The sequence below is a fragment of the Carcharhinus amblyrhynchos genome, unplaced genomic scaffold, assembly GCF_965287045.1.
Source record: "Carcharhinus amblyrhynchos unplaced genomic scaffold, sCarAmb.v2.hapA scaffold_39, whole genome shotgun sequence".
Classification (NCBI taxonomy): domain Eukaryota; kingdom Metazoa; phylum Chordata; class Chondrichthyes; order Carcharhiniformes; family Carcharhinidae; genus Carcharhinus; species Carcharhinus amblyrhynchos.
The window spans coordinates 9,445,350-9,468,256 of NW_027649780.1; the positions used below are offsets into that span (position 1 = coordinate 9,445,350).

A 22,907-nucleotide genomic window follows, 5' to 3' on the forward strand; every position below is an offset into this window, starting at 1 on the left:
GTTGGATAGTAGAACAAAAGGAAAATTGTAAGCTTTCCCGCAATAAAAGAGCTATAACAAGGAGGAAACAGCTGTTGTCATTTATAACTATCTTGTGATTGTCATCCAGCTCACTATGTCTCTGTTTACTGTCTGTTATCTCACCACCTGGGTGTTACGCAGCACCACTGGGGGCAGAAGGTACAGCGCTGAGAACATCTGTAGACAGGAAGCTGATGATAAGGATTAGACTTGATGAAATCAAACACCCAGCTCCCCTTCTACAGAGTGGACAGCGGCAATGTGGCTGCTCGGTGTGTGGGTAATGTGGGCACCATTTCTGATAGGTAATTATGTGCAAAATACATTGACCGTTTGTCATGTTTCCCAAACTTGGTTCCAGATCATTCTTTCATGATCCGCCCGTCTGAACATTTTCTATTTTGTTAATTTCAGATCTGATTCATGGAGATTCTGTCACCCAGTCGCTCTCATCAGATGTTAAGACAGAAGGCGAGATCGTGACTCTAACCTGTAACTATCAAACCGCGGAGAGCGACTATAGGCTGTACTGGTACCGACGATTTCCAGACACGCAGCCCATCTTTATTTTGCGGAAAGATCCTGATGGTTATGAAGATAAAGCAGATGTTTTTAAAAGTCGGTTCTATGTGGATCTCCAGGCCTCGAACAAATTCATCAGTTTAAATATATTCGACCTAAGCCTGGCTGATGCTGCCACTTACTACTGCGTGTTCAGACGCACAGTGATAGAAAGAAGGCCCACCTTCGTGCAAGAACCTGCTTATATTGGAGTAATGCATTTGAGGATTGCTTAATGGTCAGATGCTAACTGAGCTGTCAGCCTCTCAAACACACACACACACACACACACACACACACACACACACACACACACACACACACACACACACACACACACACACACACACACACACAGAGGAAACCAAGATAACGTCAGGTGAAACCACCACCTAACTGTTCCCAGCAGCAGTGGAAAAAACAAACTGCAGAGTCCAATCTGTCAGGCCGATCCAGCACAGAACAAGACTCGACTCATTCTTCCAAAAGACAACCATGCAACTTTTGCCGTCTTGCTCTACCAGTCAGTGGAGAGCTGGAAGCCAGTGAGTGGAAATACATCGAGCTGCGATACAATTAACGTCATGGTAATGTGAATATACCCGTTGTTTGCGACCGCCGTTTGGAATTAATTTTTCACTACAGCGAACTGTTGTAAATTTCACTCCAGTCAAAGTGAATGGTCATTCAAATCTCGCATCTGTCCGTTCCTCCATCCATCCTACTGTCCTTCCGTTCATCCATCCACCCTCTATTATCCCCTTAAAGGCCCCATAGTTCATCCCTTGTTTACACATCCATCCCTCCTTCAATAGTTTTGTTACAAAAGTTCGTTCTATTGCTAAAGGACTCACCGATCTTCAGAACAAGAATCAAAACGAAGGCCCACAAATTCTTTCACAGTTTTGTTCCCTCAAATTTGAAATTCCCACAGACTTTGAACGGTTCCGGATGTCAAGCTAGAATCGAACTGTCAGAAACCACCTTAGTATCCCGCTGTTTCGCAGTTAACATCTGTGTTGTGGGTTTGATTTCATTTGATCCTATCAGTCGCTATTTGACTCTGGCTAATAAGGAGAGTAAACTGAGTCAGCTGCTCTGAATAAAACAGGAAGTACAATTAGTAGGCCAGTGAAGCTGTGCTTCTTACTCAGACAAAGGAGGCGGTTCTAAAATTGGACACTGAGATTCCAATTTACAGGATTGAATATAAAAGCAGGGAGGTCTTGCTGCAGCTGTATAGGGCACTGGTGAGGCCGCAGCTGGAGTACTGTGTGCAGTTTTGGTCGCCGCACTTGCGCAAGGATATTTTGGCCTTGGAGGGAGTGCAGAGGAGGCCCACATGGCTGATATCGGAGTTGAGGAGGTTGAGCTATGAGGAGAGGCTGAATAGACTGGGCTTGTACTCGTTAGAGTTTAGAAGGATGAGGGGGGATCTTATTGAGACGTATAAGATGATGAAAGGGATGGATAGGGTAGAGGTGGAGAGGTTCTTCCTGCTCAGAAAGGATAGCAGAACTAGAGGGCACAGCCTCAAGATAAAGCGGGGGGGGGGGGAGCAGTTTAGAACACAGTTGAGGAGGAGCTTCTTCACTCAAAGGGTGGTGAATCGCTGGAATTCTCTTCCCGTTGACGTGGTGGAGGCTACCTCGCTAAACATATTTAAGACGCGGGTCGATAGGTTTTTGATAGGCAAGGGGATTAAGGGTTATGGGGAGAAAGCAGGAAAGTGGAACTGAGCCACTTCAGATCAGCCATGATCTTATTGAATGGCGGGGCAGGCTCGAAGGGCTGGATGGCCTACTCCTGCTCCTATTTCTTATGTTCTTATGTAGGACGTCGCACTCAGGACAAAGCAGCCCCGTTTGATTCGTGCTGCTTGCACCAATATTTACTCACTCCACAAACGATGTATAGTGGCAAACTTCCAGACCATATCCACGATGAAGTGCAGGAACTCACCAAACCTCCTTTAGCACCACATTTCGGACACAAAACAGATACAATTTAGAAGGCTATGCGAACACTACCACTATCCGGACTTGGAAATATCCTCCGTGCCTTCACTATCCCTCGGTCTCGATAAATATACTGGAATTTCCTCCCTAATAGCGCAGTGGGTGTACTTACACTGCAGGGACTGCAACCGTTCAAGAAGGCAGTTTACCACCATCTTATCAAGGGCAGTTAGGGATTGGTAATGTCTGCTGCCATCGCCAGCCAAGGTACACCCCTGGAATTAATAATAAAAAAAATCTACTCGACAGCAAGTAGACCAAGGCATTCACTGCTGTGGGTCGCGGGATGAGTCTCTGTGTTCTGGCTGCCGAGGAGTTTCGACCGAAAGTTCACAGCTACGTTCACCTTTTAAATTCTTGATTTTAATTTGAAGGATGGGCGTGGCCTAATTTACCAATCCTCGGGTCAGAAGCATTTCAATTCAGCTCTGAGCTCCAGTCTCCCAGAGCAGTCCAACTCTGCAGTCTCAGCTCCCCGTCATATAAACCTCAGTTCCAGGCAGCAGAGCAATGGGAATCCTTCTTGTTTTCACCGTGTGTGCCTATTTACCCCGTGAGTACCGATCAAAGTAACCCACATTGTGTGGATTGGACATAACGCTGCCCCAATTCCATCTCAGTTACAGACAGTGTGTGGGGTTTTAGCCCCGTTGTGCAGTTCGGCTCTGCTGGACTATTAAACTCTCTGTGTTTAATTTGCAGGATTTTTTAGTCAGTCAGTGACACAAAGCCCGGCAGCGGAGACCCGGAAGGAGTGTCAGTCTCTCACCATCAACTGTGTCTTCAGTGGTGTTTATGAGTTACAAAATGGCCATTTCTTCAGACAAACCCAGACCGGGACAGAGCGGGAGCGGATCTCCAGCGGAGGGAGATTTATTGTGCTGGTGAATAAAGCAGAAAAGACATTTTCGCTGGAAATTAGGGATATGAGAATTGAAGACACCGCCACCTATTACTGTAAAGCTCAGCACTGGTACTACGCACATGGAACACCACAGTGGAAGACAGGAGAACAAATACTTCAATATTTCTGAACAAACGAAGCAATAATTTCCAGGACACGGACCATAGATTGCGAGTTCTTGTTCCTATCGTTGCAACATGGTTGAATTTCGTTGAAATTTCCTCCATTCAGTTATCTTCCTTTAACCTTTTATTCTATTTATACGAAGTGTCCATCTCCGCTCTGTTCTTGGGCCATTTTGCCAAGAGTTCAGAATGTCGCAAGGAACAGTTTGTTTAAATGGGAGATATAAAACAATCATTCTTCATTATTGATCTATAAACCCTGAATAATTGATAAACGCTGATTATTCAGTACTTTTTCCCGGTAGTTTACATTGCAAGTCATTCTTGTACTGGGCTAAGTGACAGCGCTGACACTGTGGGGAGAATGGAGATTTACAGATGGGTCTGGGACGGTGGTGACTGTCTCAGCTGGTAAGTGACTCCAAATCCGCCAGTGTTACAGGCGATCCAGGTTAGTTTTCACATTCAGCTCATTCTTGTAATCTGATCACTTCAATCGTCTGTGACTACAAGAGCAACGTGGGGGAAGGGGGTTCCTGTGGAAGATTTTCAACTGCAGTTTTAGATTTGGGAGCAGAGTAGGAAACTGGAGTCGGGTCCGAGTGTGGGACCAGATTGAAGCGGTGTGTGACCACCAAATGTGAGACATCGGACGGGGAAGGCAATGTCATTGACCCCATAATGACATTTAATGATTTAGTGGTGGTATTGGATAATACTAATAACACGCGGGCTTCCTGTCTCCCAAGTGGTTTCAAATAGCGCACATTGTGAACACTATGGCTTCTGCCCTAGTGTGAACTTTGATTCTCCCTGTGGCTGTTATGAAAGGTTATCCAGTCTGGAAACGTTGACTCTATTTTCTCACCACATATGCTGTCAGACCTGTTGAGGTTTGCCAACATTTTTCTGTTTTTGGTGTTGATATAAATCTTTAGCATTATTTTATAAGTTCGTTAATGTACGTGTGGGGAAAATGATTCAGATTAAAGGAACGTTGAATATGATGCCAGTGTGATAAAAGAAAGAGAAATTGGGCAGAAAGTGGAGTGCGGTGCCACATGGAGTGGTTGCAGTGAATGGCGAAAGGACTTTTTATGACGGTGTGAAAAATCGAGCAGGGAGAAGGACGCAGTGTTCAGTGTACAAAGGTTTCGTTGGGGATCGAGTGTGAGAGGGGAGTAGGCACGTGTGCCGTGCTGACAAGCGTACTGTGAGCCGAATGGCCAATTTCTGTTCTGTACAATCTGTAGAATGTAAAATGCAGAGAGGGTTCTGACTGCAAAACATGGGGAACAATCAACCAATGCATGGAAGGAATTGAAAATCTCAGGCACATTGAAAAGGCAAATTTCACAGTGACTAATAGTGAACAAGTCAGTCGGGGAAACTGAGCACGCTGATCTCAACTGACATTGGAGACTGTCTGGGACAGGTTCTCATGTTGGCAAAAAATCGCAAGCAGTAGGAAGAGAACAACTCAGATTTAGAAATCCGCTGGTATTAACTGTAAATCATTCTAATAATATAAATTACAAAATTGATGGACGAAACTGTGTAAAGAGTTAAACTGTATCAAAGTTTGATCTTTGACACATATATGCAATATCAGTTTCACTTAATCAGTTTCGCTGGGCGAGTATGACTGTCTTCGCCTGAATCTTGCTGTGAGCCAGGATATAAAAAGGCAGGGTTACCCTCAGTTAATCTACTCTGGACAGCAATTGTTATAGTGAGAAGAGTGAACTTTCATATAATTTCCTCAGGTTTGGAAATCGCCAAGAAGCAGACACTAAATAGAAAGCATAAAATGAGAAACCAGAGAAGGGCATCATTCTGGCCAAGTGGCTATTCTTTGCAGGTGCTGCTGAACTTTACATATTTTACCTTCCTGCTCTTTAAAACTCCCGGAATTCTAATCTGATTCTGGAGATTTCTTCCATTTGCTGTTTTAAAATGACTACTGAATATGTTTCCAATATCACAGCTGGAAAATATCCTACTGAGCAAAATTCGCTGTGTGATAAAATAAAAATCATCTAAATATTTGCCCCTCGCTCTTTTGCCATTTTTTTCAATTCGTTCTAGGGATGTGGGTGTTCCTAATTGCTTTTGAACTGGTTGGCTTGTGAAGCCCATTTTAGAAGGCATTTAAGGGGAACCACATTGCTGTGGATCTGGAGTCACATGTACGCAGCACAGATAAGAATAGCAGATTTTCTTCCCTAAATGACCTTAGTGAAACAGATGTGATTTTAACGACAAGGGACAATGGTTTCATGGTCATCATTAGACTTTGGTTCAACTATTTTTGTGCAATTCAAATCAAGATTGAATTGAAATTCATATTTCACCATCTGCCGTGGCACCATTCGTTCCTGTGTCCCCAGGGTATTCCATGGATTACTAAATCTCTGGACTAACTAATCCAGTGATAATATCACTATGCCACCCTCTTATCAATTATAGTTAATAAATGTCGAAGACCCTTCAATGAAATAATTGCGACAAAATGGTCAGCTATTGACGCGATTATGTTTCCCCGGGCAAACTAACATGCAACGCAGGTAATGGCATCATAGAAATATTGTGCATTATTTTATGTGTTCGGCAGAATCCAGTTCATCTGTGTCACAGACCCCGTCTCTCCAAACCCGTGCTGCTGGCGACACCATTACTTTAACCTGCGAATATCAGGGATTTTGTCAACACACACTCGACTGGTACCGTCACTCGCCAGGACAGAGCCCAAAATACCTGCTTAAGGGATACACATCAGGCGAGGAGAACAAAGAAAACGCTGCCGGGGCGAGAATTTCTGCTTTTATCGACCCAGTCGAAAAAATCAGCCGGTTAAAGATCTCCAAGCTGCAACTGAGCGACTCCACTGTGTATTACTGTGCACTGAGTCGGCGCACAGCACAGTGATGCAGAATAGGGAGAGAGCTGTACAAAAACCTAGACGTGGTGAGGATTTCAGAGACAGTGATACAGAACAAGGAGGGAGCTGTACAAAAACCTGGACATGGTGAGGATTTCAGAGACAGTAATACAGAACAAGGAGAGAGCTGTACAGAAACCTGAGCATGGTGAGGATTTCAGAAACAGTGATACAGATCAAGGAGAGAGCTGTGCAAAAACCCGATATGGCGAGGATTACATACACAGTGATACATAAAAAGGAGAAGCTGTACGAAAACTTGGACATGGTCAGGTTTTCAGACAGTGATGCAGACCACGGAGAGAGCGGTACAGAAATCTGAACATGGTGAGGATTACAGACACAGTGATACAGAACACGGAAAGAGCTGTGCAAAAGCCCGGACATGGTGAGGATTTCAGACACAGTGATACAGAACACGTAGAGAGCTGTACAAAAACCTGAACATGGTGAGGATTGTAGACACGGTGATAGAGAACACTGGGAGAGTTGTACAGAAACCTGAACATGGTGAGCATTACAAGAATCTGTAATTTATGTTCAGGCTTTTATTCAGCTCTCTGTGTTCTGTATCACTATGTCTGTAATCCTCACAAAGCTCAGGCCTCCGTCTAGCTATTTCCCCATTTGAAATCTCTATGCCTGTAAACTTCACCATATTCAGGGTTATGTACAGCTCTTTCGTGTTCTGTGTCACTGTGCTGTGCGCCAACTCATTTCACAGTCAGAATCAGCAGAGTCGCTCAGTTGAAGTTTGGAGACCTTTAACCGGCTGATTCAGACTGAAGATTGGATAGAAGCAGAAATTCTCCCCCTGACAGCATTGGCTTTATTCTCCTCTCCTAAAGTGTGTGTCTGAAGCACACATTTCGGAGCCTGTCCTCGGGTCTGACGGTACCATTGTATTGTGTACTGACAGAGACCTGAATATTCATAGCTTAAAATAAACGTGTCATCGGCAGCACAGGTTTGTACAAGGGAACGTGGTGACACAAGTGAGCTGGAATCTGCACTGTAGAAATAAAATAAATTGTTTGTTTATCACCGTTTATCCCGGAAACTTGTCAACCGGGTGAATACCTATCGGTTGCAGCAAAATGTTTAATTGAATTTAGGGGCGGCACAGTGACGCAGTTGCCAATGCTGCCTCACAGCGCCAGGGACCCAGGTTCAATTGCAGACTCGGGGCACTGTTTGCACGTTCTCTCCGTGTCCGTGTGGGTTTCCTCCAAGTGCGCTGGCTTCCTCCCACAAGCCCAAAGCTGTGCAGATTTCGTTGATTGACATTGACCCCAATGTGAGAGGGAGATTAGAAGGGATTATGGGACTAGGGACTGGGATTGGGTGGGCTGTGGTTTGTTTCTGTACTGTAAGGATTCTATGAATTTATTTCAAAATGCATTGATTATTGGAGGACAAAAAGAAGCGTGGCAGATCGTCCAACTTCTTTTTCAGGGAGATTTGCAGTGACCTGAATGCCTTGCAGAATGGGTGGCGCTGGAAGCAGGCTTAACATTAATTTTAAAACGGTAATTGAGGGGGAGAAACTTCTGGGACAGGACAGGATTCCAAGGGGGACGAAAGAAGAGCGAATGGGTACATTGGCAGCACCTTCAAATTCTGCCATTATTGACAGAATTGTGCTATTTTTTGCTGAGTATGATTCTATTTTTATTAAATATCTACGAATCAATATATTGGTGAAGTGCGAACCAGAAAACTAAATCGTAAATCTCACTCTTCTCTTCAATGAATCAATTGTTGTCTAGATTTAATTGCCCGAAGGAAAATCAGCAGTCTTGTGACCCTGTAAATATCAAGTTTCAGCACAGAACAGAAATTTGCATCCGCACCTATTATACCGAAATAACAATGTATACGCGTGGGTCAAAAAATGACCTTCGGCCGCAGTTCAACACTGCAAGGTAACTCCTGTCTGCCATTGGGCTATTTATCTCTTTCAATCCATCAATTCTACATATTAGCAAGTTGATTTCATTTTATTTCTACATCTGAGTTGTTTTCTGTCTGTTCATGGCGGTTTCTAACCGTCATGAAAACTTGCCCTAATTCCTCTCAGTTGTCGGTTGGTTCAGACTGTTCAGTTTCCGCAGTGGTTTAACTGTTACTCACTGGGAACTGCCTTCAGGGTTTGTGAGAATTTCAATCTCTTTAGTCTATTGGCTGGTTGTTCCTGTCCTCTCCAAACAGAATAGTTCACAACATTCTACTCTTTCCACTTAACACCAATAGGCCACTTGGTCCAGCTGGTCGAAGCTCGTCTTCGTACACCCTTTCTCCACTGGAATGCGAAATGACCATTTACACCCTGAATTCTGTTTCTACTTACTCCTCTCTCCCGCCCGTATTTTTCAAACTGTGCCATAAATTCATCACGCTGTTTCTCCAAAGATCGAGTTTCACATTCTGAAGTGTCTCCGTGTAAATACACCCGAATGTTTCTACCTCTTCTGATAGACATTTCACATTTCATATTTAATGCCTAATTCTGCCAGAGACCAGGGATCCTGGTTCGAATCCCGCCTTGGAAGTTGATGGAAGTTGACTTCAAATTTAAAAACATTATATCAGATCTAAACATACCTGAATTGCACAGCGGGTCCCCAAGGTGGATTAGTCTACCATATTTAATTTAAAAATTTAAAAATTTGAAGTTAGGTATCTGCTGGTGACTGTGAAACCATTTCCAATTTTTAGAAAAATGTGATAGACAGTAATGGGATTGACTCTCAACTGCCCTTAAAAATGGCCTAGGCAGCCATTGATTTGAAGGGTGATCAGGGATACACAGTAAATGATGGCCAGCCAGCGACGCCATGTCACCCGAATGAATTAAAGGAAAAAAATCAGCTCTCTCACCGAAGGACTAGTTTGTGCAATGGAGCTTCTTGGAACTACAACATAATGTTCGGTGTTTCTTTGCCGTTTTTCATGTCTTACCGGCCTTCGAGAGCCAAAAGTCAAAGTTTTTCCAAACTTTCGATACCCATACACATTATAGATTATTTATAACCTCATGAGTGTAATAAACTCACGCTGATAAAAAACAGATAAGAAGTAAATGTCAATGAGGTACTGGGACAGGCAATCCAAAATTGCAGCTCAGATCAATACCTGCAGTGACAGGAAAACGGGTACATGACACAAATAGCTTCAAGATCTAATTTTATAGTTGTAGGTGACATAAAATAGAAATATGGTACACTAATCCACCTTGGAGACCCGCTGTGCAATTCAGGTATATTTAGATCTGATCATCTATCTAATATTTTTGACATCGACAAAAAACATAATGCAAAAAGATTTGTCCACCACCAGCGATCAATATGTGGAAGAGAATGCAATTCAAACTTTTTGCAATTCTGCCAAAATGATTGTTTATAGGAAGGAAATAAAGCTATGCGCTGCAAAGGGTCGTGAATTTATGGAATTCGCTGTCCCATAGAGCGGTGGTGTCTGAGCCGTTAAACGGTTTCAAGGAGGTGATGCATGCATTTCTAATGTAAAAAGGGACAAGGGGAAAAAGAGGGGAGGTGAATCTCAGGCCAGGGAGAGATCAGACGTGATGTGATTGAATGGCAGAACAGTCTCGAAGGGCTGAATTTTTATACTTCTGCTTCTGATTCCAATGTCCCTATGTTCTAGTTTTTTTTGGATATGTTCATCAGTAACCTCTATCACACTCTTCAATGTTCTGATCGATCATTCCAGGTCTCATCCTCTGATGTGACTTGTCCAGCCATACAGCAGCGTGGATCAGAACAGCATTTACAAGTCACCAAGTCCATAGCACCATCCATGCTGCAAAGCCCCCTGTGAAATTCAGAAGCTCATCACTTCCACTCCAATCCAGTGCAGGGTACTTCCAAACACATTGGAACAGAAATAAAGGGTATTGATAATTTATTTGACTTCAATCAAGATACCGAAGTATTCTGGATGTAACATGCATCCATACACTTATCTTTTGCAGTGGGATGCACATTTACCTCGTGGACCAAATCAGGAATACTGGAATCACAGCAGGGAATGTGGTTTGTGTTGTCAAGAAAGCGTTCTTTCGAAACACAAAGGGTGCATCTTTGCTTTCCTTTTTTTTGCAAACTGAACGCCGTATTATCCATACAGGAAGCAGCTTGCTGCCATCAGACCCAATACAGGAAGACACCAGGGCTCCTTTGCACTCATGCAAATAATTTCGGCTCTTTTTTACTAAAAGTTACACGAATTGGAAAGAAGCCTATCTCATTCCATGAATCTGTTGTGAACTCATTGATTCAGATTGATTGCTTTTATGAGAGAACAGCTTTACTGTTGCATCATGCAACTATCAGACGAAATTTACGATTTAGGGACAGTGGAGAAAAGATTCTCCTCACAGTTGAAACATTGTAACGATGTATTTGTGAATTAATATTTCCAAATGTGTACTTTGGTTAGCTTCGTTTTATAATTTTCGATAGCCCTGGACATTTAGGCATTATTGGTCAATATCCCTAATGGAAGATAAAGTAAAAACAAAAAATGCTCCATAACCACAACAGTTCTGCCAGCAACTCCGAATGGAAAAATAAGAAAGGTCATGTGATCTCGAAATGTTCACGCTGTTTTTGTCCTCATAGACGTAGCCGGGCCAGCTGTGTTTATTCAGCATTTTATGTTTTTACCTTCACCTTCGCAGTACTTTACTTCTTTTATGGAAGCTGAAGTAGTTGCCTTTAGTCTTTGTCCATTGTCCTGTGTCAAATCCTCTCTTCTATGTTTGTGGGCTCAGGAACCTGGACGTGGAAAGGTGCCTCGTCCGCAGAAGACAGAGTTTGAGGACAATCTTTAATTAAATTTCAGCGGATTTTCTATCATCGCGGTTTAAATGATACCAAAGCAGGATATTTATATTCCTTCTATAATCTGGTAAACCAGTGACAGGTAATAATCGGACTCTCTGTCTCCACGTGAATGTAGAGTAAGCCTAAGGGCTTCCTGGAAAGCGCCTGACGCCTGATGGTCAGACAATGGATTGCAGATTAATTGGCAACAGATGAGACAAGTTATGCTTTATTTATTACATATCGTGCCCGAGTATACCACTGTGGACCTGGGAGGGGATGCGTTGCTTACATAGACAATTAGGGCTACAGTTAGATATTAATATGCAAATCACTTTGGATTACATTGAATTGATTAATTAAATAATTTGCCAATGAGTGTCAGGGGATATTTTACCCCATTCTTTAATTCTTTTCTAAATTGACTCTGGGTCCCTGCATAAATAAAAGGATTGATGCAGGAACTCAAAAGCTGAAGCATAGTCCCACTTTCATCCAGCATGTATGCTAAGTTGCTGGAATCAGAAACTGAGGGGTAAGTAACATTCGCAAGTCGAACGTAGAGAATGGTTATAAAAAATAACAAATACAACAGGATGAAACTCCCCGAGATACAGAAGAGTAAAACAATAGATTTCCTCCGTTTCTTCATCTCTGGGTCACTCTGATTCTCTCCATTGCTCTGGGCCCGGAGTCTCCTGCGGGCTCTATTGGCCATTGCAATGTGTCTGACGGTCAGCACATTAAGCAATAAAATCAGAATGAATGGGAGACAAGGTGTTAAAATGATAAGAGTCCAGTCAAATACGATCCATATTAGTGACGTATAAAGTATTGCATTTCCGTTACAAAACCAAGGCATGCCATCGATGATAAATAACGGCTCATATGTAAAGTACCAGGGGGTGTTAACAACACCACTCAGAACACAAACTGTCCCTATAACCCTCATCGCCGTTTTCTTGCTGCAATATTTCGTCTTCAACTTCTGGCAACAAATGGCAACGAATCGATCAAAGGTAAACACGACTGTCGTCCAGACAGAACAATCTCTGACTGCATAAATTATCACAAAACTGAGACGACAGACCGGAGTGATAGAGAGGAAGCTGAATGGGAAATAGATACGGGCAATCCGGTTTAATATCACAGCTGCAATAATGACCATGAAATCTGTGACCGCCATTGATACCAAATAGTAAGTGATACATCCAGAGAGACCGCATCTTCCACGGGCTAGGATCACAATCACTGCCAAATTTGCTGTATTGTAGACAAAATAACCTCAGTGAATAAGCAAAACAGAAGAATAGAAGAGAAAACCATTAAAGTATTGAAGCGTCAGGAAGCAAGTATGTTGAGAGATCAGAACTGGCAATCCTAGTTGAAGAACACTCTAACTGATTAAAAAATCCCCCCTAAAATGCAGCATTTTTCCAATACTGTACTGAACTGTCAGGAAAAAAAAACATATTGAATGTTAATCTCACTGTTTGATGAATCAGGTACAGGAAATACAATCAGTTAGTGTCTTGTTCCACCAATAGAGGAGAAAAGGCGCGACCAAGTAATTGGCAAATCCGATGGCCATTAACATTAAATATATATAACTATTAATATAGCAGAAATGCGTCACATGACATTCATTGTACAAAAATGCCAAGTCCCTCACAACGCGAGAAGAAAACTGGAAATGCATTTCATTTAGAAGGCAAGAACGTTCTTTGAATTGAAAATGGTTTGGGACTCCAGATTAACAATTCATTGAAACCATTGAAAAAATGGTTCAGAGTAGTGAATAAAATATCTCCTACTTGCAATGTTAACGTCATGATTCAGTCAGTAGGACTGCCATTTGGTAGTGGACTTTAGATCTACTCCAGGAGTTCAGCACAGATGGAGTTTTACATTGGTTATGTTTTCATCTCCGAACTGAAAACAATAAACTGAGACCCTATCTGAGTAAGATGCTGGCTAAAAGAAAATCAATACCAATCTTTCTCATTGCAAACAACAAAACAATAAAAACAACACAAAAAAAACCACGCACATCAGGATAAATTTGTGACTATTCATTTACAGTCTCAACAACGTAACAGAGCTACATTTAGAGCATGGCAATATTCCCAGAGTCACAGTGGCAAGTCACACCAGAACTTACTTTAGTATGAGGATAGTGTTGTGGTAGTGCAGCCACGTTACAGCAAGAACAACCAAATGGTTCACCTACAACATGAGTTGGGAATAGTAAGAAGGCGAACTTATAAGTTTGAAATGATGAAATTATCTTGGTTAAGGTAAGATAGTATATTGTTAAAGAGGGTAAATTATGTGGACAGTGTACAGACATCATATTGGCAAAAGTGAGAAACAACACATTTGAATGCGATTCCTTCAATTCATACACAATCATGAGTCCCAAATCGTTAATTACTTTGGGAAATTTGCTCCTTACGTTTTAAGTAATAGACATTGCATGTGATGATGCACTTTGTCATTCACTATATTGATACCATCCGCTGCCCTTCTGCCAAACTGCCAGAATAATGATACTCATTGGGTTTCCACTCGCCCAGCCTTGCATTATTTTTTCTCTTCACGTTCAATGACAGCACAACTAATTGTATTTCAGCCATGCCAGGCAGAGGGAAAAATGTAATGATTAAAATAAAGGATTACAACTGTCATGGTGTGGAAGGTGAATCTCCAGTAAAATGGGACAAATCACAGCAGGTAAGAAAAAGATTGTCAACTTAACTGAGAAAAAATATCCCGCAATATCAGTACTGTAGAGAAGCATTTTGGGGAAAAACAGAACAGCATGAGGGATAAGCAGTGATTCTCATAATGAATAATTAATTGTTAGACTTTACCTGGAACTCCAATAGCAGCAATGACAGGATAGTAAATGGCAAACAGAAGACCTTTCGGTGATGAGTGCATTTCGATCAAAATCCCCAATTGTCTTCTCCGCTGTACTCAGAGAATACCACATTTATCCTTGGTGTCAGGCTCCAGGGAGATAATTAAGTGATTAGGTTTGTTTGGATTGTGCTAATCGAAACAAACCCATTGGCAAAATTACTCCGCACCACGTGTTTAAGTTGTTTTTTTCCCCATAGGTTCTGATGTGTTTTCCACAATTAGAGTGTATAGTATGCTCCCTGTTAAATTATTCCATAAAAAGTAATGAGAATTACAATAGTGGATAGTTTAAATAGTGAAATGAGCATTGTACAAAAACAATGAATAAGTTTAATCGGTTAATGCTGAGTTAAGTAGTCTCTGCACCAAATAATAATGGACAGTGCTGTTCAAGTCGAGAATGAAAACCCTGCCTAATTCTCTCTCATTGTCAATATTAAGTCGACATGATGAGGAATCATGTTCCTACTGCTGGAAAATCTCTGTGACTGTGCAGTTTATTATGCATTCATTGTGGAAGTATACAGGTCAACACACTTACATGCCGTGAGCCAGATCCTGCTTATATATTTTAATTAAATATGACCTGATCCATTTCAGTATAGTTGCACTCGCTGTTCAGTTCAGCGCGCTTATATACAACAGGCAGATTCAATCCAACAAGTTTGTAAGCAGCAAGAAGAACAGAGGAATCCGGAAAAAACCCAGCACTTCTGCTAGCAGTTGTCAGGAGAGAAACACGGATAATCTTGTGCCCTTGATACTGCATCAGGAATAATTCGATACATTAATTGTGTCTCTCCCTTTATAGATGCTGGCGATTATTTGGTGATGCCGGTGTTGGATTGTGGTGGACAAAATGACAAGCCACACGACAGTGGGTTAGAGTAAAACAAGTTTATTTGTAATCGCGATCTTTTGAACTGTTGCTCCTTCAGCATCTTGAAAGCTTCTGATTCCAATAAACCTGTTTGCTACAACCTGGATTCGTGTGAACTCTCATGTAATAGATACTGACTGACCTGCTATGTTCTGTCAGATTCCTCGGGTCTTGTTTCAGATTGCAGTATCCGCGATATTTTGCTTAATTTAACCTGAAACCTGGATGGGTCAGGCCCACATCAACATGCATGAATTCGTGTAAACAAGTCTAAACCATTAACGTTATTTATAGCACTGATGCATCGAATTCCCACCCAAGCTGGTGACAGTGAAAAGCAAAGATTTAGTTCAGCACAGTTAATATCAGCGTAGACAAACCCATTTGAAAAAAAAGACTGGAAATTGTCCAGAATTCAAGATTTCCTACTTTGGACGGCCAGGACAAGTTCACTGACAGTACATTCAATTCAATTCGGTCCAGCAAAGTTGCTTTCAGCGTCTACGGGTTCAGATCAGCTTTGTTCATCACACAATCTCTATGCCCCACTATCAGCCATGGGAATATTTGAGGGTCTTGTTTAATTGAGTGAAGAACCATCACTCACCAGACTGTACCAGACTGAACGGGTTTCCATGATGAGCAGGGTAACCAACTCCACTCGTTTCTTCAAATAAAAGTGATTGCTTTGTACAGGCTCAGCAGTTCCAGTTTTTAGTGGGAAATGGAATTATCAATGCTCCAACCCTACCCAGGCCGTCACATTCACCTCTTTCCCCAATACATAGATGGTGGTATCCGTGTCGTTTCCTGCTCACTGACTCCAACTTATTTTCTTCGATTTAAAACCCTGCACTTCTGATGGTTTTCATTTAGTCCATATTGGGTATTTATATTCCCGTATTGCACTTTGATGTGTACATTTCTGATGATAATTTATTGTCCAATATGCATTGTAAACACACTAACTCAAGCAATTATCTTGAACAGAAGGTGCACCCTGTTTTACTGCAGTGGCTCCTTTCAATTCTTCATTGTTTCCCAATTTCTTTTGCACTTGTTCAGCCAGTTCAGCAATGCAGATTGGTGGATTCTGTATTTATTTTGCTAATCTGCAACTCACTGTTGTTGATGGAGAATGGAACAATGGTTGCTAACATCACCGGAATGTTGCTTTCACCTCATTGTCCCTCCCAGAAACAGGATAGAGTTCCACTTTTCCTCACCTTGCAAACACCGACTCGCAATCATTGGATCATCCTCTGCATTCCAAGCAGACAAATGTGATACCGCAACTAAGCTTATCTAATTGTTCTTTTCGCCTTCAGTCGAAAACCGGAAAGAAAGAATTTATTGATGCCTTTTACAGACTTCAGATGTCCGAAAGTACTTTCTAACCCAAGGAAGCTCATTTCCGGTGTTGTCGCTGTGGTGATGTTAAAAACTTTATTCACACAGAAAACAGTGGGAATGTTTAATTGTGTGTCAGACAGGGTTGCCCACTGACCCTGGAGTAAAGAGATTGCGGAGTCCAGGTATTTTCCGGTTACTTTGAACTCACACACACACACACAAGTACACGCACACACTCCCCCTCAGTCTCTCACTTTATGATTCATTGAGGAACCACTTTGATTAGAAACATTCTGCTGAACGTCATATTCAGATTACTCAGTGACATTGAAATGCAATTATTTCTATAGTTCATTCGCTAAGTCTCCCTTCTCATCCTCCTGGTGCATTCGCTGAGGTGGCACTGGTTGACCAGAGACTTATAATAGATTGGTGCTTGATTACGCCAGACAAATTCCTGCAGTGGTTTCCATTAACCCGTGCAAGATCGGTGACATTTAAACTCACCGACTCTTACCACCAGTCATTGGGCATATTGTAAAAAAATTCCAAGCTGATAATCCAGTTGTGTGACCGGCCCGGAAACACTGCTTCTGTGGTCATAAAACACCGAAGTGCGATTGGATCCCAGACCTTGTGGTCCGGAAGACCTGTTTCTACGCCCAAGCGTCTGAAATTCACATATAGACCCTTGCCCTAAACACACTGTGGTTTGTGGTGTGAAGATATTTCCTGTAACTCCAGCTGTCACCTGTGACAAGGTGAACTCACTGTTGTGCAAAAGACGAGGCCTTGGGACGTCATCTGTGAAAAAAAACACTCTCAGTGTTGTTAACATTGCTGCGTGATATTGCAGGGTTTTTGTGTAGCAGATTACTGTGGGTTTTATTACTTTAATGATACTGCGACTGCATCTGTTCCCTACTTATTATTTTGAATTTGTTGCATTTGATGTTTAGTATTGATATCAGAGCATTTGTGTCGTTTCCTGTTCAGGCGAGTAGAAGGATGAATCTTGCTTAATGTGCTCACAAATCCACGACTGATAAGTCTGGATTGTTCATTTCGAAAGACGTGAACGCTCACTAATAATCAGACAAATATACCAACGGAACAATGGTTTCACGGTCATCAGTAAATTCTGAATTCCGGGCCTCTTGAACATTAACTGAGTTACTGGATTAATCGTCTCGCGATAATACCACGGGGCCACCCCCTCTTTATTTATGATATCACCTGATTTTTACTCTGTCTATTACACTCGGTTCTTTTCAATATTGATCTCTGTTTCAACACTTTCCTCATTTTCAGTCCATTCCTTCTACGATGACTTAAATTTCCTCTGTCCTATTTTCCAATCACTCAGTGTAGTTTACATGCTCCCTCTTTCCTCTGACTGCTTTCGTGAACCCGGAGTGAAACCACTCTCGCATTGCGGATGTACCGACACCTCAAAGAGTGCAGAGGTTCAACAAAGACAGATCACTCCCACAAAACATAAATTTCAGTTATGAGAACTGACGTCTTCACATTGCTCCGTGAGTTTGTGTGTCCCGGATTGATAGTAATAGGCGTGTTGCTAGCTGAGTCTATTCTGCATCGCATTTGTTAAGCACGACAGCAGACTTCGATCCATTCTGCATTTCTTTACAGGAACGAGTGCCGAAGATTTGTGGTCCGTTGGCTCACCTGAGTTGGAAATTCTGGAAGAACGACCTTATTTTTCTGCTATATTAACTCCAATTCTTTGAGCTTCCTTCTGCACAAAGTTAGATTTTCTTGTTTTAAATACATTTTATAAATTGCGGCACGGAGATTAGTGTCAATATTTTCCAAAGTTCTACTCTGCCGAAAAGACAAAAAAAATGTTCTGGAATTAGATCTGACTGCTTTCCTGAACCTGGGGTCAAACCACTCTCGCAGAGGGAGGGCCGTAAATTCTGGCTGAGGATTTTGTGCGGCGTTTTACGTATGATCTATCGCTGTGCCTCACTGCATAGTAATAGACCGCCCCGTCCTCCACACTGAGGGCGTTTATATTCAAGTAACCGTTCAGCTTCGACTTGTTAGCATGCGCCAGATATCGTCCTGAAACTTCATCTGTCTCCCGTGCTAAGCTTTTGGTAATAATCCACGTCAGTGGCTGTGCCGGTTTCTGCTGATACCATTGCATGAAGTCCATACCCTTGTTTGTATATGTGCAATCTAATTGCACCGAATCCACTGCTGAAGCAGTTACTGCCACCGGTGTCTGATTTACTGGTTCTGCGCACAGTCCGCCTATGAAGATAGAATAAAATTTCAAGAGCATTTGTTTGTATTTGCGATAACTTGCGGAGCCTCCCATCTGCACTTTAAGTGGATATTTCTGATCGTTAATTACATTGCGGTGTAAGTGGCTTGGTGAGCGTTATCCAGTACTTACTGTGCAAGAGTCCCGCCAGGATGAACAGAAACATGTCTGACTGAATCTCTCTCAGTGAATGCGAATGGAATGAGTCAGAGACTGAGAAAGAGAGGGAACCTGAGCTCTGCGCAGCTGATTGCAGTGTGAGTGAATGTGAGTCTACGTGTGTCTGTGGAAGGGAGGGCTTTTATTGTGCCATCACCAGCCTACTAGCGACGCAGATTTCATTGATAATGTCCGTGAGATTGCGAGGCCCAGCTTGAATGTGGCGCCCTCTGCTGGCAAATGTTGCTTAATGCACGCTGGAATTGGACTGCTGAGTGGAATCAGGGTTTACTGCAACACATATGTCACAAATGCATCCCAGAAATCTAAATTATAGCTTGTTAGACAAATGACGTATTTATTGTTGATGATTATTGTGGAAATGATGCAAAATCTGCGGTAACCATTCCTGGAGTTCTTTTTTTCAAATCCTGGGTACGACGAAATCGAGAGAACGCAAGACTTTGGAGAAAGTGCAGAGGTGAGAAATCAAGAGAGTGCTTGGGGTTAACAGTTAAATTTGATTTTTATTGTTTACAACCAAGAAGGTTCAGAAGCAAATCAATTGATATGTTCATTATTTTTCCCTTTTCGGGGAGAAAGATGTCATGTTGTAGATGCATTTTAAAGCCACGCTTCTACTTCTGTCGTAACTGTTGAGGACAGTGGCTGGTGACAGAATCTCCGTGGCCAATAGAATGTAAAAGGGTTGTTTTTGATGGGCGAAGGCCCTCTTTCTGCACTGTAGGGTTCTATGATTCTACATATATTGTAGCACACGCGCTTTGTTCTCAATTTGGAAATCAACTGTTATTCTCTCTTCCGTAAATTTTAAAATAAACGTCTCTGTAAAATGTCAAAATAAATCTTGAAAGCATAATGAACATATCATCGTTTTTCCAAACTAATTTCCCCATCAGGCAAAATGCATATCCATCCTTGGGTCCAATCTGTGCAAAAAAACAAATCCCTCGGAGTAAAATATCTCTCTATTCCCCACCGCACGAGCCACCCTGTCCAAGTATAAGAATCTCCCACACCACAGCGCAGTCCTGTGCAATCTCTCAGGGAGAAGTGGAACAATGAGACACAGAATTAGAAAAAATACCACCAGAGGGCGGTTCGGCTTTACTAGAGTTTCAGCACTGGGACATTGACTCGCTCTCAGTGAATATATGCCAGATAATTACCTATGTACTGAACAAAAATAGACATTAATGATTGCAACCCAGTTCAGTGCAACCAAATATAGCTACTTGAATCGACATCTACGGAACTATGGCCCAAAGTTCCTCAGCAACAGCACTGGCAGGCAGCTCAGTCTCGATGTTGACATTCTCAATAAAACATTTCCCTTTAAAACATTTTCAACATTGAGATCAGAACGGTAACACACACTGGGGTATTTTACCTATAGTGAGGTGTGATGCGACAATGACCATGCTCCAATGTCAACTGCAGGTTCCTTTTACATGTTTTTAAAACATTTTTTTGCCTGAATATCATAAGACCCTAAAATCCTGAACCTGCACCGATTCCCCAACAACAATCCCACACAGGTCATATCCCCGGAGCCCACATATTCAACCCGCTAACCCTCCTAACCTATACACATACCTAAGGGGCAAGTTAGCGTGGCCAATCCACCTAACCTGCACATCTTTGGAGTTTGGGATGAAACCGCAGCACCTGGAGGAACTTTGCACTAGTGGAAAAGTTAGATATGTTACACATCCTCTTTCTCCATATCAATAGTTCGGAAAGACCACAGCAGTTTAAGAAGGCTGCGCACCCTCTCTCCTTCTGAAGGGGAGAATGGAGTAGAAAACTAGACTTTACAGCAACTCTGACATTACTCCATGTATTAATAATAATAATTAAAGCCCTTAAGAGGAATTTCACTGGAGTCATGGTTATCACTACACTGGCAGTGGAACCAAATCCGTGAAAACAAAGTGGCAAATTCATTCAAAAATTATTTACTTTCTTTGGTACAATTCTGGTGAAGGTGTTCCTTCCCCGACTCTGCTGTGTAACCCGGGAAGCATTTTCTCTGTAAGAATAGTGACTGGAATGAAAAGCAAGGAAGTGAGGTGAGAACAGCCTGAGACACGGCAACAGATAATTAAGGGCGGGGTTTAGAAAGGGTGGCTAAATATCCAACCCTCTCCCCTTCCACAGAGAGGACAGAGACAATGAGGCTTCTCAGCATCTGGGTTGTGTGGGGAACATTTCTGACAGGTAAATGTGGATGCGCTCTTTCATTCCCCAAGCTTGGTTGGAGTCAAATTTCAATCATCCACGGGTCTAAGCTTTTTCTTATTAATATACTATTTTCCAGATCTGAGTCATGGAGATTCTGTCACCCAGCCTCTGCCCTCAGATGTTAAGGCAGAAGGAGCAGCGCTCGTATTAACCTGTAACTATGAAACTACACAGAACAACTATGCATTACACTGGTACCGACAACTCCCAGGAAACCAGTCCGAGTTTATAGTGTGGAGAAATACATATAATAATGAAGATAAAGCAGATTTTGCCAAAAGCCGTTTCTCTATAAATCTTCAGACCTCGACTAAATTCACCAGTTTAACCGTTTCGGATCTGCAGCTGACTGATGCCGCCGTGTATTACTGCGCTTTCCAGCCATCACAGTGGTGGAACGCAGTCTCACCCCTGTACAAAAACTGCCTCTGGGTTGTTGGTGCGAGCTCCGTTCTGTTGAGCTTTAAGTAGGACTGCGGTTGCTGCAAAGCAGCGGCGCTCGCAGGCGCTCAGATACACACCGAGAGGAAACCAAATTAACCTCGGATCAAACTGTCACCCAACAGTTAGCAGGAGAGACTGAGAGAATGAGCTGCACAACTGCAGTGGAACAGAGAAACATCACATCATCATAACTGAAGCCAGCCGTTAAAATCCCCGCCCTCAATGATCGGCGGTTCAGACTATTTTGACCATCGGGGGAGTTATTACATTTCCAGCGTTGTGAAGGCCGCGGTATCAGACATTGGAGTGTTTAATGAGCAGGGACACACGGTGTGACTGAGACACACTGGGTCAATGCGATACCAGCTACAGCTTCATTCAAATCAATCAATACACATATACTCGTTTTTCTGAATATGTTGACATTTTTAGAGTTCACTTTCCCACAGTTTTCTTCCATCTTATAAGAAAAAGGCAATTAGATTTTCCCCGATGTGCTGACTATTTTGTGAAGCGTATATACACAGTCATACCTTATTAAGTTTAACAGAGATACTTAACCTTCATCTAGATCGCGCGCTCTGATGCAAAGTTAAAATATCCCATGGTCGCCATTTCAAGAATGAAAAATGAACATTCTCCCCCACGTTTCTGGGCCACAGTGTATAATTCACTTCTCACAGTTGAAACACGTGTGTTTTTTTTATATCTTTACCTCAAAGTTGTCTAGCTCTGCACAAACTGGTCTTGGACAGGAGTGTTATTGGAATGGTATTTTTGATCATGAACCTCTCTAAATAATGGTCAGCTCACACAGTGTGAAACTAATAGCAATTACGCCTCACTCTGGGCCACTGGGGAAGAAGACGCCACAAATGTCCCCAAAATAAAACATTTAAAAATAATTTTACCGAGCTTGCCTAGTAAAGCATTTATGGCACTTTCCTAGTTTCCTTTGGTGGCGGTAGTGTTGGGACGGCATTGTTACAGTCAAGCTGATATTAAGAAACGCCAGCTGTGAGTTGCAATGGGAGTTTCACTGTCTTGTCATTAAAATAACACAATGTCACCATCGGCTGGTGGCTTTCATTTACTGCAAGCGCTGGCCATTGTGTGTCACAGAGAAATTCAGTCAGTCGCTGGCTGGACCTGGGACCGGGTTGCTAAAGTG

At 42.3% G+C, this 22,907-nt stretch overlaps 1 protein-coding gene and 1 pseudogene across 1 annotated transcript; both read left to right on the forward strand.

Annotated features, from left to right (window-relative positions):
- Positions 1–280: 280 nt before the first annotated feature.
- Positions 281–818, forward strand: LOC145335640 (T cell receptor alpha variable 38-2/delta variable 8 pseudogene; annotated as a pseudogene).
- A 2,292-nt stretch (positions 819–3,110) lies between these two features.
- On the forward strand, positions 3,111–6,557 carry LOC145335641 (uncharacterized). The gene is made up of 4 exons (XM_080181442.1): positions 3,111–3,153; positions 3,303–3,597; positions 4,000–4,040; positions 6,244–6,557. Exons 1-4 carry the CDS (start codon positions 3,111–3,113, stop codon positions 6,555–6,557), a joined length of 693 nt encoding a protein of 230 aa, XP_080037568.1.
- Positions 6,558–22,907: the final 16,350 nt, after the last annotated feature.

What these genes read in the sequence shown, in the direction of transcription:
- LOC145335641 (XM_080181442.1), top strand. Translation starts at nt 3,111, where the DNA reads ATGGGAATCCTTCTTGTTTTCACCGTGTGTGCCTATTTACCCC. An exon ending in TACGCACATGGAACACCACA is followed by an intron (nt 3,598 to 3,999) that starts GTGGAAGACAGG and finishes GGGAGAATGGAG; the next exon opens with ATTTACAGATGGGTCTGGGA. An exon ending in GGTGGTGACTGTCTCAGCTG is followed by an intron (nt 4,041 to 6,243) that starts GTAAGTGACTCC and finishes TGTGTTCGGCAG; the next exon opens with AATCCAGTTCATCTGTGTCA.